Here is a 17,601-nt window from a genome sequence, read left to right as displayed (position 1 = left end):
TCAATGGGACTTTTTGAGAGTAGGAATAACATGTAACATTGCAAACCTTTTAATAGTTTGGGGAAATTATGGAAAAGTGACTTAAGAGTTGATTAAGCTTAATGATTATTGAATCTACTGGAAGATGTGGAGGAGAGGCTTTCAGCTGTTAGCAGTGCCGGCAGCAGGGGGCGATGTAGGCCTCTGGTCTGTGTGCCTCACAGCTGCATTCCCAATGCTGTTTTCAGTAAGTCAGAGCTGCAATGTGAATACCAACGAGATGGAGCCCTGCTTGTTAAAAGAAACTGCAGGGGGGGAGTAAAGATTGTGTGAATCCTACTACTCATCCCCTTTTCAGCAGTTTTGACAGAAAAGTATCATGTATGTTGAGCGTTTCCATCGATTACATGAATTTCTGGTCATGATTTATTGTATAGAGTTTGAGCCTGTATCCATTTTGTCACCAGGAGGACATGATTCAGTGCACAGACCCAGACTCACTGCAGGTCAGCACTAAGGATATGGACAGCACCCTGAGTAAAGCATCCAGGGCCATTAAGAAGACATCTAAAAAGGTAAAGATTGAAGAGTGAAAGCATCAGCATCTTCTCCACTGCACATCGTCATGGTCAGTGGGATCCCTGCATTTCATTTAGTCACTTTTTTATAGCTGAGTTGTGTTTACACAGAAATCCAGACTGACATGTACTTTTAATATGCTTAACTGGTATATTATCTCTGACGGACACAGAGACAGGTGATGAAATGGAGGGCGGCAACACGAAGCAGCATGACTTATCTTTCGCTTTATTTGCTTGTGCTTCAACTCCAGTGCTGTAAACGTTAGCAAGGTTGGCTAACCTACTTTTAAACCAGATGCCGTAACACCCATCTCCACTGCTGTCCTGTACGATTGACACAAGATGGAGCGATCTGTTATCAAGCATCTATAAAAATTTAAATAAAAACATAAACCACAAGCGAAAGAAAAATTTAAAATTGTTTAGGTGTTTAAGTGTTGTTTACTCTGAACATTTGGGTACAGTCCTAGTTCAAACTGACCAGACTTATTTATTGTAGTTCAGGTCATAAGATTTCTAGATATGCAAACATTTTCATGCCCAATTACAAAAATATTTGAATTAAATTATGCACAAGACATTTGATATCTGACTTTACAGCTCCTTAACGATACTATATAAATATATTTGAGGGAGCAGCAATCGAGTTCAGTCAGGTTAAAGAGGTGGAGGGCGAAGGTGCATTATGGTTTACCAAGCATTCCACCAATTACATTTTTCTTAGTTTTACAAAGCTATCATTTTTCCTGATTCACAGTTTATTAAGTAACTTAATAAATGGCCACATATTAAGTGGTCAACAGCTGTTATTGTTTATGAACACCTTTTGAGTTTTTATGACAGCTGAAGTCTACCACAAGTTCTCTGTCAGGTTTGGAAAGGGAGGGTGAGGGGTATTCAGCTGCAACATGCAACTTCACCACTAGATATCACTAAATTCTACACACTGAACCATGTAATGTACATTTCCCAAATGTCAGTCCTGTGTCTCTTAGTTCATTTGTTTATTTATTTCTTTATGTCTTATTTGCCAAACATAAGGAAAAACAAATTTGTGCAATATTTGAGTATACTGATCCAGCACATGGGTAATCCAATGATTTCCTGACTTTGTAACTCCCCTCTGGTGACTATAAATTCCGCCCATTAACTGCCAGTGTTTGGAGACATATGTTGTCTCAATCATCAGTTAAGTCCTCAGGCAGAGGTGGTGGCGGGATGTCCTCAACAACATTGATGCTACTACATCACTGTTCCTCTTGTCTCTTTTATCTCTTTCTCTCTGTCCTTACTCAAGTTTTGGTATGACAAGGATTATTCTCCTGCTTTTCATAGTGTTACTACCGATTAAACCAATTTCAACAGTTATTATTACTTAATTTAACCAAAAGATTTCAAAGTTTCCCCTAAACTACAGCAAGTCAACATAGACGGTCACTGTTCATGTCACAGACTGTGACTCGTGACACAGTGCAGCTCATGTAGCCGTTTATTATCTACATGCTTTTTTTAACCTCAAATAAACATTGTAATAACTTGATTTACACAAAGTTTGCACTGCATGCAAGTGCAACCTTTACTGAACCACTTCCCATTACCATACCTATCAAACTGCATCTGCAATGTTTAGCACAGATATACATACTTTACTTTCTAACTTAAATTCACCCCTGAAACTTATACAAACTTTTCTAATGTATGTTTAAGTTTGCTGTTGTAACTGTTTGTGATGTGTTATAAAATGAGTGTGAAACAAAAAACAGAAGCACATTAGTCACTGAAATTCTCTGGGTATGTGTGTGCTAGGTGACAAGGGCGTTTTCATTCACCAAGACCCCAAAGCGTGTGATCCAGAGGGCATTCATGGCCAACAGTACTCCAGATGAGAAAACCCAGAGGCTGAGTTATGAGACCCGCATCGGCAGCAGCTCCACATTGGCTGTAAGTCTGTTCATATGCTGAAAGAAACCATCATCAATGTGTTAGTGGGAAGACAACATGGGCTGTACCAATGGAACAGCCATATTAACTTCAAGTGTCTCTTTTTTCATTTGGTCTTGATCAGGACCTCATTAAAGGGATGGTTCACCGAAAAATGAAAATTCTCTCATTATCCACTCATCACTATAATACCGATGGAGGTGGGTGAAGTGTTTGAGAAACACTTCAGGAATCTCAGGGGTAAACAGTATTGCAGCCAAGGCTGCCTCTTCTTCAGACGTAATAAAACAACAGAAAAGAAACATAATGTGCCTCCATACTGCACTTGTGGTGTCATCCAAGTGTCCGCAAGACCCGACATTCATATTCGACTCAAAATGGCGTAATTTACACCATGTTTTAAGCCTAAATGTCCACTACCAGAAGTAGCAATGCTAGTGGACGTAGCGATGTGAACATGCACCCTGCTCTTGCCCTTGGGAAGAGTGTGTATGGTCGTGCAGCGTGAACAAGCCTCAGAAGAGGCTATCAGAGGACAGTTAGGCTTAAAACATGATGTAAATGTTGACACCACACGAGCAGGATGGAGACAAGTTGTGGGTTTTTTCTGTTTTGTTACGTCTGAAGAAGGGGTCCTGTTTACTTCAACTGAATTGGATTTGGTTGCAACACTGTTCACTCCTGAGAATCCAGAAGTGTTTTTTTGGACTCAAAGACTCCACCCCTCCATCGGCATAGTGGTGAGTAAATAATGAGTGAATTTTCATTTTATGGTTTCATTATCTCTTCTGGTTGAAAGACCAATATATGTGTTTTTGCTTACATAAATCCTATCTTCTATAATCAAGATGTTTGACACAGTGTTCCTGCATTGATGCCTTTATTTCAGCAACATGAAACATTTGATGCTGTCTCTCTTTCTGTCTCTCTGTCCATCTGTTCCTAATCCCCACTTTTCGCTCCATCTCTTTCTCCTTTTGCTGAGAAACAGGCAATTGATCTCTCGTTCAGTCCATGATGAAACGGCTTTCAATCGGTGTCAGTTGCTTTCATCTAACTTGATTAAAAAGCAGGAAATGGGCTTGTTTTCTTAAATGCGCTGGGAATTTGTCTCTGCTCTTTAGTATGGTTGTGTTATCCTAGCAGTTTCCTCACCTATTTTCTGATATTGCCAGTGTTTAAAATGGTTAAGATCACAATACTGTATTTTTGTGAGATTGGTGGGGTTGAAGCAGAAGATTAGGCAGTGATAGGGCATCTGGTGTACTAGTGTTTAAAACACATACAATATAACTAGAGTCCAAACTATATGGATTTTTGGGGCTTATGCCAATATTAATGAATACAAAATATCTGGTATGATATATTGGCCAATGTAAAATTATCAAACTTAAATGAGAAATCGAACTGAGGCTTGATATTTTACACTTTAACCATAAGTGTATGTATTGATATTATAAATAGTAATTTATCATACTATGTTTATAGGTAGGACATGACATGTGCATGACTAATTTTCTCTCAGAGGACAGAATGACATGTAACAATGTACCTCTCTTATTGATGTGTATGTTACAGGCTTCAGGTAATTGTTGTTAAATTCGATAAAGTAGGTGACAAATTATTTTACGTACATATGAATGAAATAAACTTTAGGGAAAGCTGTTTGCAAAATTGATCTTGTTTTAGGTGAGGATAAAACTTGCATAATGCAATTTTAGTGGAGAGTACTTGTGACAAAGGTGGGATGAGAAAGGTGGGAGGGAGCGGGTTGTGTAACAGTCAGTCGCTAATTGAAATGTGATTATTAGAACGTTGAACAATTAATCAGTGTAGGCTATAATTTGTTCTACAATAATAATTTTTCCAGGTATGTGAGTTACAAATTACCACCCTCCCTTTCTCTGCATGAAAATTTAAAGCCTGATATTTTTCTGTCTTACATTGTGATTACATTCTCTCCCACTCCTTCCATCTTTACTCTGCCAGATGAAGACACGTTTTTCTGTCTTATTGTTTCACCTTCTGAAGATTTCCTCTCTCCTTGTATTTTATTTCAGCATGCCTACTTGTCTTGCCTTGTTTTCTTTCATGATATGTAAATACGTGCTCCATATGTGTCTCCCCTCTGTTCTAGATGTCTCGCTCTGCCTCTACATTCAGTTTGAGTGATTCTGCCAAGAGCACTGCTGTGGTGCAGCGCTCAAACTCTCTAGATCACCCTCCTGTCAGAGCCAGGGTCCCTGTCTGTGTCCGTACCCCCTGTAGCCCAACCCAAAACCCTGCCCATGGCCCTGGTCCCAGCACCGCCCCTGAGTTATGCAAAAGTCCCTCTGCCAAATATTGTCCTAGTGCCCGAGAACCCACGTCCATTCTTCATGCTCCATTATTGACCCAACCAGGACAAGTTTTTTCAAGCCTCCCCACTTCACAGCAGTCCATCACTTCCACCACTTCAATTCCAGCCACCCGAAACTCCACTCAGCTCAGCTACAAAATCACCCAGCCAAAATCCAGCCAGCATGTATCCAAGCACCATCTAGGGTTCCAGCTTAGGTCCCTGGCTCCTCAGTCTGTTAATGTCAAAGGGGGGACCTTGTCTGAATCATGCAGAGATCCCCAAGTCCCCTTGGACCCACGCAAGGCTGTGCTGACCAGTCATCGCAGGGAGACTCTGCTCTAAACCATTGCTAAAATCAATCCCGGAGCCTGATGTGAGCAAACGTTATTGTTGTCTAGTCTCAACCAAAGGTTTCCCAATACTATTTAAACTTCAATCTCTCCTTACAACCTGCTGCATCCTTTATTTAATGCTTTTAACATGCATATACCACTGGTGCATTTCTTGTCCCGAATCAACTCCTTAGAAGCTGAGACTCTGATTATAGATCAGATTAATGAGGATCTGCTCAACAAATGAACTCTAAACCTTAATGATTACATTCAAGGGGATTTAGAAATATTCCAAAGGTGTGGGTGTAATGTTTCTCCCCACTTGAGATTGGCATTAGTGTTAAGGGCAGAGATTTTAAGGGTTGATTTGGAATCACTGGGTTTCTCTGAATCACCCAGGTAACTAACTGGTGGTGGCTGGGAATATTCACTTGGTGGCTGCTCTTAATCGTGGACCATATGAAATCTGTGAGCTGGAACATTAAGGAGTTTTGTCAAGGCAGATGCCTGCTTTTCCTCAGCCTGGGGAAAAGGCTCCATTAAAGGCATGCTGTCACATTTTGAATATTTAATTTCCCTCACGCCACTGAGTACAGGCAGATCCATCAACAAAAAGTGTTGCTTTGATTGTTAATCCTTCAAATGAACAGGCGATAATAGGTTTACATTTGTGTTTAAAGACTTGTTTCGGTCTAATTAGTTCCATTAGAAAGAACCTTAATGAGTAAAGTTGCCAATTGAAGAAAATATCAGGAGTAAATATCCAAATGTCACGGCATGCCTTTAATTATGGATGCTGTGCTCCTTGTGTGTTTTGGCTTGTTCACAAAAAACTGCTTACTAGAATGAAAATGTCAATGTATTCATGGAGCTGGGCTGGCTTCTCATCTGAGCTTTTCTATCTGATGGTAGGTCACCTGTCCTCCATTTTAACCCAATGTGACAGTTTCTAAGCGCTGTTACGTCCCTTATTCACCTCAGCCATTTAACCGCTTCCCAGTTGTATGGGCGCTGCTCTAGCTGCCTGGAAGCTGTTCATTGCAACAAATGGGGTTTGATATAATTAAATAATAGTGTTACCTCTTTGGAGATTAATCATTTCATAATAAACCAAACACAAGCCTGTTCATTGCAACCTGCCAGTGAGCACAACACAGGTGCCAGTTTTACTCCATCTTGCATATCAATATGTCTTCAAGCATTCACATTCATGGACAAAATATACTGAGGTTTGTTAGTGGGGTATAAGTTGCTAATCTCGAACTTTTTCTCATTAATTTCAATGGAACTTGAAAGTTATTCACAGCAAATTAATATAGAAGAGAAAACGTATCCTAATTATCGAATCCTTGTTCCTGTCGCCTGGATACCTGGGCTGCATGCTTTGATTTCTAGTTCATTACTACCACAGCACTTGACAGAGGTATCACATAATCAGACCAAGTATTTTTTAAATTATTTTCACTACTACTAAGTTCATTACTAGTTCCATATTTTTATTATGGGAGTAGTGAGCTTGTGTAGCTTTGCGTGACTCGTAGTTCAAACAAGTCCTTACTTATCTCAAACTGCCTGTTGTGCAGCCCCTCAGGTGAACCTCTGACTGGCAGGTAACAGCTCAGCCCTCCACTTGTTCTGATTTGCTGGGCATCTAGAAGCCTCTCAAGGAGCAGAGCACTCTGTGCTCGTGAGCACGGCCGCATCATCATAGCAGGACGTCGTGAAAGCAAACAAAACTACTAGGTTTTCCAATTGAATACGCTTCTACTCCACAGATACACCTTGCGTCCACATTAATCAAGAATTTTAGAGCAACTAAAATAAGGAAGTTTGGAAATGCTGCCGGCTCCATTTTAGTTTGAAAACAGGTGAAACGGATGTAAAGACACAATGACCTAGACAACTGCTCGCTGATTGGGTCTGTTCTTGTCATGACGTCTGAGTGATGGGTCTGGAGCAAACCAACCTCTTTATACCTTCATAACTCATTAACACACTCGCTGCTCTCATGGCAATTTCATTGCACAGGCTTTTAAAAGTGTACAGCTAAAGGGAGTTGGGATGCTGGTATTAAATAGTGTAATGACTGAGTGGAAAACTACTTAACCTACGTTCATGTGAGCAGCCATGCTCTCTTGTTCCAGTAATACCTTCTCCTGGTGATGATTGGAGGTCCTTCAAGATTTGTTTGAAATTTATTGAAATTTTATAACCTCTTTTTTTTTTTTTTGCTCTGTGTGTAAAATTGTACTTACCAAAGTTTTAGACGGGATCTGGCCACGTGGCAACAAAGCAATGAGTCTGGTGGGGCAGCAAACATGAACACTCAGTCAGGTTTAACCGAATTATTTAAACCACTGTATTGGAAACTAAAAGCAATGCACATTCAAATGTATCTGTACAGGATTGCTTTATGCACCCTAGCTCCTTCTTTTTCAAATAGAAATTGAAATTACCATTCAGATATGTGGAAAAATGAAATCCAGTTTGTCCGGTTTACATTGTTGAGGGTTATTTTTGTCCTCTTTGTCCTGCACTAAGAGCAGCACAGATGTTGAGGCAAACAGGAGCTAACTCAGGCCCTTACAGTTGTATTACCGGCACAGCTATTTCAAAAGTCGCCCATTTGCAGCCTCATGATAATGACACTCAACTGTCATTTTATGTTTAAAATCCTGGTGAAGTGGGGGATTTGTCAGCAGTGACACAGAGGTGTGGAACCAGGCTGGAGCTCTCAACTCGAGTGAGGCAGCAGATTCGGTACAAATGAACTGATAAAACATTCACCGGTCTACGTGGGTGGCATTTAAATGAATTCAAACAATATGCATGCTAGTTCACATTTGTTCCAAGTGGATGTTGTGGAAACATAGCTACAGTGTACAGTCTCTATAATAGTGTAAGTAGGAGGTTGGTCTGTAAACTGATCGAAATTTACAATGGACAGTTTTCCACTTCACCTTTGTTTTCTTATAGAGGATTGTTTACACTGATTATCTGACTGCTCATGTTTCTGCCAAATCGGACTTAAATGTTGAGTTGTCACAGCTTCTATAGATCTCTGCAATTAAAATGGACAGTACTTTATTATTACCAATAACAAGAATGGCCAAAAACATTAAATGAAACCCAAGTTTCAATAAACTTTATTGATCCTTGTAAAAACATTATTGGGTATTAATATTTTATCTTGAGTATTTCTTTTTCTGTCCTCTCTTCTGTGTCCAGGCACGCCATTCACCCTCCATGGTCCATCTGCCTTCCATGTTTGAGAAGAAGTACCACACATTCAGTCGTTCAACCACCCACCTTATCTGAGACGCAGCCACATGGGAGCACCTGTAGAGGTCCAGCCATCTTTTCACCTCTTTTGTCTTGACTGACATCACCAGCAGGAGGTGAGAAGACAGGCTCGTGTGTCCAAAGTTAACACTACATGTATAGTATGGCAGAGCAGTATTTGTCCATACTGGAGCCCTTGACAGACTTTCAAAATCCAGACGAATTTGGAAAAAGAAGTGCACTGAAGCTGTGGACGTCAATCTGATATGTGGCAGTATCAGAGTCCTCCAGCAACTGCTCAACGGACGTCCTGGCTGGAGCTTTGGCCAAGTATGGTTGAAACAATATGCCAGTTGTTCATTAACCTGACACCTATCATATGATTATTCACCGACACCTCGTCTGATCTTGAATGAAGACTGTATCACGAGGAGCTAAGTGAAACGGTACTACACCATGCTCGCGGATACAGGCGTGTGCCTCACACGTACAAATGAAGGATGTTTTTCTTTTTGTCTGCATTTTCTTATCATCTTGATAGAACTCATTTTTAATATTATTTAACAAACACTTTCCATATTCTTTGTACATATGTTGCCATTGTCCAGTGAAGAACACTAACTACTTTGACAACGATGTGGTTGATACAGACGCCTCATGCTGTCCTCTGGATTCCTGTTATATTCCACTGAGCTTTGCTGAAGTAAATCAATATTTAGTTGAATATGCTGAAGTGCTTCGGTGCAAGTTACAACAACACACAGGTGACAGGTAACACATGCAGGCTGTAAACCTCTGTGTGTGCTTCATGGACTCATTACAGCTGATCCCTCTTACCTTAACTGGGCCACAGCTCTTTTAATTAACTGACTTAGTGAGAGACCTTCATATTAGCTTACATTTAGTGTTTTGTTGTAAAGGGGTTTGATTTAATTTCACCTGATATATGATTATAATTAACACATTCCTTATGAAAAGCTATGATGCCTTCCAGCTGTTTTAAAGTTTCTATTTTAACATTAAGAGATTTGGTCAAGAAGAATAAAAGTGCTTAAAGTTCTTACTTCCTGTTCGGCCGTTCACGTTTAAAAATATGTTTTTACAGTATGTCTGTGTCTATTCCAAGAAGGGATTCTGCGTCAGTGTACATATTTATTCTGGATGAATACATTTTATACCAGTTTTCTATTTTCTCGTTTTAATTTATGTTTTTCCCACTTTTATGTTGTTTTGCTGCTCTGAGCTTAAATCATCTCCTGTTGTTTGATCTCTGTATTAAATGCACTTAAATACGTACCTGAAGATTTAAGCGTTTTTATTTCACTCCTGTGTACCTGTCTTCCATTACCACGTTAGAGCATATTTATTTGGTTCATTAGCAGTGGGAGCTGACTAGATGTGCCAAGTCAGTTGTGTAAAAATAAATAATTTGATTTCATCTTTATGTCCTGGAGTTAGACTTTCTCTCTGTCAAGTCAAACAAATCCTGCCACAAGGTTTATTTGAATATAAGCAAATGTTCACACTGATCTCTTAAAAGCTGAACCTCATTCTGCCACAATCACTCTTATCTTAGATAAAGTTGATAATTAACAAATTAAACTGCTTCAGCAGAGCCTGAAATGTTTATTTGCAAAACATTCTTGGTGTTTCCACTTGAGTTTCCAGTGGTCTTTGAAAGCCTGTTTGTGATTTGCATTCTACTTTGAAGGGAGCTCTTGAATGCTCCTCAGTACTGTCTGTACTTACTCATTTGATGTTGGAGATACTTCTGAAGTTTTTGGATCCTCTTACAAAAATTGACTTTCCCTATGCTTCATAAATGAGAGCTGCTGTTTAAACTCACTGCTGAACCAGAGTCCGGCGGGTGTTTGAAGAAAGTGAAGCCAGTTCAGAAACACTGGCAAACGGACAAAAACTTATGGAATGTGATCACCGATGATTACAACTTTTAGTTTTTCCTTTTCAGAGCGACAGCAGTTTCTTACCATGGAGCCCTTTACTGACTGGTACATAATACTTATAATTCACTATCAAGTTACCCTTTGGAATTTCCAGCATTTGTGTAACTATCATGAAATATGGTCACATCTTCATCTATAGTTTGCTGATATGAACTCCAGAGATTGTCCTCTGTTTGTCTTTCAGATATGAATAACACAGCAGGAGACTCCCCGTGTTAAGGTGAGGGGTGGTGCAGCAGACGATACAGGATATAACATTAATTCTGCTGCAGAGATCCTGTGTTTTTCATGACAGCACATCAACACCAGCATCAGCCCTTATTACCAAAAGCTCTCTTGACATCATCAGTGTCTTCAACATGTGTGACACTCCCTTTTCATCCTGAGATGGTAGTTGTTTTTGTTCGAAACCTCATCAACACACTCACCTGAATCCTCGGGAGAATCTCCTGCTGTTTTCCCACATGGGCTCATTATGACATCATCTGGAGTTATTACCAGGGGGCTGGGCCGATTATCCGGAGTTAAGTGCATGTCTGAAAGCTTCTTAAAGGGACAGTTCACAGAAAAATTTAAATTCACTCATCTGCTTACCACTATGCCGATGGTGGGGTGGGTGAAATGTTTGAGTCCACAAAACACTGCACTTGGTGAACTATCCCTTTAAAGCTCCTGGAAGGCGCTCGTCATTTTCATTTTGTCTCCTCTGGGAACAAATGCAGTTGCATTTCCATCTTAGATGTAAAAACCTCGGTCAAGCAGCATGTGCATTCGTTTTTGGGGAGTAAAAAGACACACGGCTGCTTCTACCTTATCACTGTCCTCAGTGTGGACAGTCCCAGTTTTAGTAGTTACTGTGAAATGTCTAAATATGGGTGGCAGGATGGGGCAAATGAAATAAGGATTGTTTAAAAGCAGGGTCCTTCTGCACATTAAGAGCCAGTGGACGTCCAGCTGTGATGTCTGCACAGTCAGACCTTTGACACATGTTTGTCCTCCTGCCATCAGTTTAAATGTAGTCACATTACCCACCTCACACACTGCTGATTTCCTCACAGTCAGCCCAGGTGTGTTTTGAATGGTGAGCCTATATTTCATTTTAGCCACATAGGTATTTATGTCATGGTGGCTCGCTGGGAAGGGAAGTGTCTCCTGTTTGGTCCTCATCACATGCACCCTCTTCAAAGCTTTATAAAATAATCTGTCTCCTGGATAAATCACCGAACGTGCCAGACTGCCGAGCGAGCAACTGCAGGTAGAGTGCCATGCAGGCCCGAGGCAAGGCGAGACTGGGGAATAGCTACAATAAAAAGGCACCTCGTCATGGAGGACACTCGCTCCTTTCATATTTGCCTTTGCCTTCACTTCAAAGTGCCTCTGACTGGCTGTTTAGGGGTGAAACGAAAAGGGAAATGGGCTAAAAGGAGGAGGCAGAGCGACAGACTCCAAGGTACCATCATGAGGAAGGACACAGTCCAAAAACTCTGTTATGCAGCACAGTCTCAATAAATACTGTCATTGAGGGAGATGTCTTCGTGTAGATGCTCTGCTCTGCCCACGACGCAGAGAAAAACACGTTTCCCTTCCACAAATGGATGACAGCGAAGAGACGGGACTCCAATGAGAGAGAGCAGCCTGACATTGAATTCTCTCAATGGACTCTGTCTTCACGTGATGGAGTTCTTTACTGTGAGTTTTCAGAGGAGATCTAAGAATGACCAAAACTCAGCTTTCACTACATCGGGGAGCATCTCAGACGAGGGGATTCGGAAGTGTGAGACAACTGAAGATAGTGGTTATATTCTGATCATTTCAAAGCTACTTGACTGTTTCAAATTATGTTTCAGATTTTTCCCATAGCACCATTTTCTTTGCAGAAAACAGTCTGCAATTGGAAAAACAATTTTTTTTTAAATTTTGTCATCATTTCTGTGACTAAACTGTCTTTTTAAACTCCCACAGCAGTGTTGTATTCAAAGCTAGCACCAAAATCTTTCACATCCAACATAAAACATCTTTAATTTAAAAAAATGACCTAATCTTATTTGTCATATGACAAACTGTTATGCCAGCACGGTAACCACCACCTCTGGCTTATGTCCTTTTCAAACAGCAGCAGTCTGGTCTGCCATGTGTGGTGCGTTTAAGAGTTATCAGAGTGAATCCCTGCAGTCAGCCTCCAAAACCTGGTGAAGAGGCTGATCAAGCAGCAGAATAATTCTCATGGAGTGGGATCAAAAAATGTTTTAGGGCATTGTGCATAACAAAATGAAAAACGGTGTCTACTGCCTGTGATGTTAACCAGACCGTTCTCTCACTCTACAGTTACCTGACTTCAATAGTTAAAAATATGCAAATTCAGTTTATAAAAGTTTTATTTTTGTTCATCAGATCAATAGTTCTAAGATTCTGGACATTTGAACTGTTCATTAAATATTTCAAGTACAAACTAAAGACCTATGTCCACTGGATTTAATGAAAGAAGATGTGATGATGGTGAAATCGTGTCAGTCTAGTGGCGGCTCCCGTCCCTCTGAGGAAACATACTGTCCAATTGTAATTTGTCCATTTTCTATCAGACAGTCCATGAACAGAAACATTTAAACAGCAAATCCAATATCTTAAGTCTACATTGTTCTGATGAATGAAAAAAAAACAGGATTAGGAACATTTAATTTTAGATTTGTATTATCATTGATTTTTTTTAATTGAACTGATAGGCAGGCTCAGCCCATATAGAAACTAAATAATGTTATCTGCTTCTGGTTATATGTTTGTGTATGTGTGTGTGTTGTACTTCTATCATAGGGTAAGGTTAGACATTCAGTTGTGACAGCTTTGTAAGGACCACACTGCTGATATCCTGCATTTCGTGGAAGTAAGTTGTCAAAACAGAGCTGCTGCGGGTCTGCTGCAGAGCTGCTGCTGATCTGCTGCGTGAGGTTTCGGGTAGGACTACTGTAGTTCTTTGACTAAAAGCGGCCCATGTACTCGACTGACTGCCAGGACTCTACGGTTTGAAGATGTGCAACTTGTTAAAACAGATCGATGAATTCAGTCAACAAAAAGTGTGAGAGAACTTTACATTTAAAACAGTTACAGGAAGTGTTGTAAATATTAGTGGTGTGACATATTCTACAGATAGACATTGAAACTGAGGTGAAAGAGTCTCTTTTGCTGTGATGCCTGGTACATGGAGAAAATAAGCCAGACTCCCCAGAAGAGCAGTGTGGCTCACATGGAGACACGCCTGAGACACACGTCTCACACGGGTAGTGTGGCTGCTGCTACCTGATAACATGGGCGTTAAATATAAAGCAAGACATTCCATGACGAACACATGCATCAGGTTAGGGTTAGGCATTTAGTCTGGATGGTTAATGTTGGTAAGGGAATGCATTAGGTCAATGAGTGTCCTCACGAAGATAGAAGTACAAACGTGTGTGTGTGAGATCATGTGACTCGGTGGACTGCAGCTGACCTTCAGAACATCAATAGACTCTCTGTGGAGAACAGAGCTCAGCTGAATATTGACCTGCACTGATCTGCCTTCCATCAGGTTTTCTCTTCCTTTTCACAACCAATTACTTCCTTAATTGGTTCAGTGAGCCCCTCCTTCATTTACACACAGTCATCACTGATCACTTTCTACAGCTGGAGGCGAGGCTCACTGACAGGAGCTGCCCGAACTACCAGAGTTTCCCTTGAACCACTTGAACCATCCAAGTGTGAAATGGAAGCGGATCCTCTGATGCTGTTCTCTTGCTAAATTGGGATGTTTAGGAATTCTGTCTCACTATCACACAATCAAGCATCCATTTTCAGTATTTGGGATTGGAATGAATTCTAATTGAATTTTTTTTAACAATTTGTCATTAGTATTGTTAGTATTGTTAGAAAGTGACTAGTTTCCTTCCTTTTTGATAAAGCTTATAGTTGGAGCTGGCTGAGGTCTGCTTTAGACCGAGCTTGTTGGTGGACATGACACAGGGAACTTCTCTTTCCCTGCTCTCATCAGTACATGTTACTGACTTGACCTTGTGCTTTATCTTTGCACATCCAGGATCGCGGCAGCAGCCACATCGTTAATCGTGATGGTGGATCGTGGTTGTGGATTATGATTACAACTAGATTGCTCAGATATATAATATGTCTACATGTACTACCATGATTTGCTATGCCGCTATAATAACCAATGCTGCGCCCTTCATCTCTGTCAGACTTTTTCTTTTGTATAAATACTTGAAACAGGGCAGTACTACGACACGCCCCCATTGTTTAAATATGGTCAAATTGTCCCCCTCCAAAAAACTGAATCGTAAACTGGCTGATGAATAATAATAATAAAACTGTTATGCTATGAAGAAAAGCAAAAAGCACTGCAGTAGGAAATAGTCACTATGAAAGGGTTAGATTTAGGAATTAGGGTGTAGTGCAGCTCATATACTGTTTCTGGCAGCTCTGCATGCGTTTTGTCCAATGTCCCTTTTCCACCAATGCGATCTAGGTTCCAGTTCCGGGCTGATGCTAGTGCTGGTTCGCAGTTGCTTTTCCACAGGCCAGTGCTGTTCAAAGAGCCACGTCATGAGATCACTGTATATGTATATAGCTCTGCTCTCCTAGCTAATGCTAGGAGAGGGGAGGAGAGGAATTGCATGCAGGTCCAAATACAATCTGGATCTAGTGGATTTAAATATGGTTTCATGGGGCAGTGGGGTTTTTTCAGCTGCTCTTTGATAAGGAATAGGGCTAGAAACCTGTAATCAATGTGTAAACATACAGTAATGGGGCCTAGCTACAGGGTCTGTTTTAATTTAAAGGTACAGTGTGTAGAATTTAGTGATATCTAGTGTTGAAGTTGCATGTTGCAGCTGAACACCCCTCACCTCACCCTCTCCTTCCAAACATGAAAAATAACCTTTGGTAGCTTCAGTTGTCATAAAAACTCAAAAGGTGTTTAGTTTGTCCAGTCTGGACTAATGTAAAAAACATGGCGGCCTCCGTAGAGAGGGTCCCCTCCATGTAAATATAAAGTATTTAAATATAAAGGACCTTTTCTGGGGTAAAGAAAACTACAATTCATACAATTTAGATGAAACAAACTAGTGAAAAGATCATGAGGATTATTCTACATTCAATTTCTGCCAATAGTTCCCTGTCACCTAAATCTTACACACTGGACCTTTAACGGGACCTCCTTGGTGGAGGTGTCTGCTCTTCTTAATGTTGCATTTTAGGTGATTGAGTATAGACGAATTGGCAAATATGACATTTAGTCAGCAAGTTGAACAATAAACCTTCCATTGTCTCTGACTCCAGAAAAAGTCCTCAAACATAACAGAATTACCTCTTGCTGTTTAGTCAGACTAACCTGTGTTCTGTATCCTGTTAATCAAAATACATACACTGAAAACCCTCATCTCTAAACATTCTATATTTTTTTTAGTTGGATCCTGTGGGTCAATTTGAATCCAACAAATACTGGTCGCCTCCACGCACCTGCACACGCTTGAAGGGGTTTAATTGCCAGCTTATGTTGATCCTTCTTTTGGGTTTAATTGGTGTTTCATTAGGGGGCCCCCAGCTTTAACTCCCCAGCACACGCCTCACGTAGGTTTGGTGGCATTTGCACAGCAAATTCTCCCGAAAAAGCGAAGCACTGTCACAACAAAAGCTGCAGCTCTTGAATCAATTCATGGATTTGTTGTGGCAGCAGCTGCCAGGTTTCTCTCAGGATTAAGGGGGTATTGTTTGCCTGGGTCCCACTAACAAGACCCAGATGAATTAACAGGGATGAGAAATTAATTAGAGCACAGTCCTATCTGCCTGTGTCATTCTTTCTCACAGCACTTCATTTTCTTTATTCTCCATCAGCAGGCTTGTTCTTATGCAGTTTCATCATTGCTTTGAATGAATCCTCTGGTGGAAGTGATGAGCTGACAGAGGTGACACAGGACCAGTTCCTGGATGTTCACACAAAGTCGCAGACAGAGATGGAGAGAGGGACAAGAAGAGAGATGCATGACTGTGGATCATTGACTCAAAGGAAGAATAATGGTGGTATGGCACCAGGGACTTCCAGCTACTTATGAGTCGTTAAACAGGTGAGAAACTCTATTGACGTCTCGCCGAGCTGAGTGTTTACTCACTACAGAGGACTTCAAAGGCAGAGAGACGCTAAACTTATTTACATGTTTTACCATAGTAATGACAGGATGAGGGCGTTCAGCTCCCGCTTCGATTCTCCTCTTTTTTTAAATTCCTCTTTTATGCCGTGACTGAGCTGTGTGTGCATATATAAACCATGTTCTTCTTGTTGGTTCTTCATGATAAGCGTTGTCCTCAGGGGATACTGCAAAACACAACACACTCTGCACATGTCTGTCCATCAGCGGATTCCTCTTTCAAGTAAGTTGAAAACAGGTTCAAATTAATTACCAACGTGAACACCATGTCTGTTTTTTCTCTCCTCGCTCTGGAACACGTGGTGAAGTGAGAGAAGATACTGAGTGAGTTCCTCGTTGCTGATCCGGTCTCAGCTTTAAGAATGTGGCATTAATATCTGCACAAAGATATCTGTCGAGAGCAATGAATTGGAAGGAGAGGGTGAAGGATGCAGAAAGGGATGCTTTCCCCTTGAGGTGACGCTGTGAATGCAAAGTTAACCAGATGTCTATTTACATAAGCTGACTGTGCCGGGTGAATACAGCACATGCTGTGTGTGATTAGATGCTGGCTGGGTATTTACTGCAGGTTATAGGACCTCTCACAGCGTAGTTTCAATGAGAATCCTCTGAAAAACAACTTAAATCCACTGAGGATCTCTGCTTGAGAACAGCTGAACAACAGCTTACTTGGGTTAAATAAAATAATACATGCAGTTTATATGTTAAGTATTTTGTTACTGGCAAAAATACACTGACAAATACACAACAAACGGTGTACTTGTTAAAAATGGCTGCATTCGCACATATTCCGAGGTAGTAATATTTGTTGGTTACTGTGATGTGTTGAAACTTGGATCATGAATACATCTTCACATCAGTGGCTGAAATCTAATACAACTGACATAAAGGAAGTGAATACTGTCAGTAACATTTAAAATGACATAAGAATCAAGGAAAACATTTAATTACTTGAGAGCAAACAAAAAAACTAATTACAAAAGCAGTGGGACACAG

The 17,601-nt window shown here is 40.6% G+C and overlaps 1 protein-coding gene across 7 annotated transcripts in view; it reads left to right on the top strand.

The window, feature by feature from the left end:
* ect2 (epithelial cell transforming 2) overlaps positions 1–9,752 on the top strand; it is a 36,890-nt gene extending 27,138 nt beyond the window's left edge. For 4 of the 7 annotated variants that reach the window (XM_069522559.1, XM_020081277.2, XM_020081278.2 and 1 more), the window contains 4 exons: positions 447–554; positions 2,367–2,501; positions 4,639–5,215; positions 8,403–8,542. In XM_069522559.1, coding sequence (XP_069378660.1) covers positions 447–554; positions 2,367–2,501; positions 4,639–5,184 — 789 coding nt within the window. In that variant the 3' untranslated portion in view covers positions 5,185–5,215; positions 8,403–8,542. Of the gene's footprint in view, positions 1–446; positions 555–2,366; positions 2,502–4,638; positions 5,216–8,402 lie in introns of all 7 variants that reach the window. The other 3 variants (XM_020081281.2, XM_069522560.1, XM_020081279.2) reach the window with 1 other exon arrangement.
* The last annotated feature ends 7,849 nt before the right edge of the window (positions 9,753–17,601 follow it).

Source organism: Paralichthys olivaceus, chromosome 3 (assembly GCF_024713975.1).
Source record: "Paralichthys olivaceus isolate ysfri-2021 chromosome 3, ASM2471397v2, whole genome shotgun sequence".
In the NCBI taxonomy this organism is placed as follows: Eukaryota; Metazoa; Chordata; class Actinopteri; order Pleuronectiformes; family Paralichthyidae; genus Paralichthys; species Paralichthys olivaceus.
This window is presented reverse-complemented; position numbering and strand designations above follow the sequence as displayed.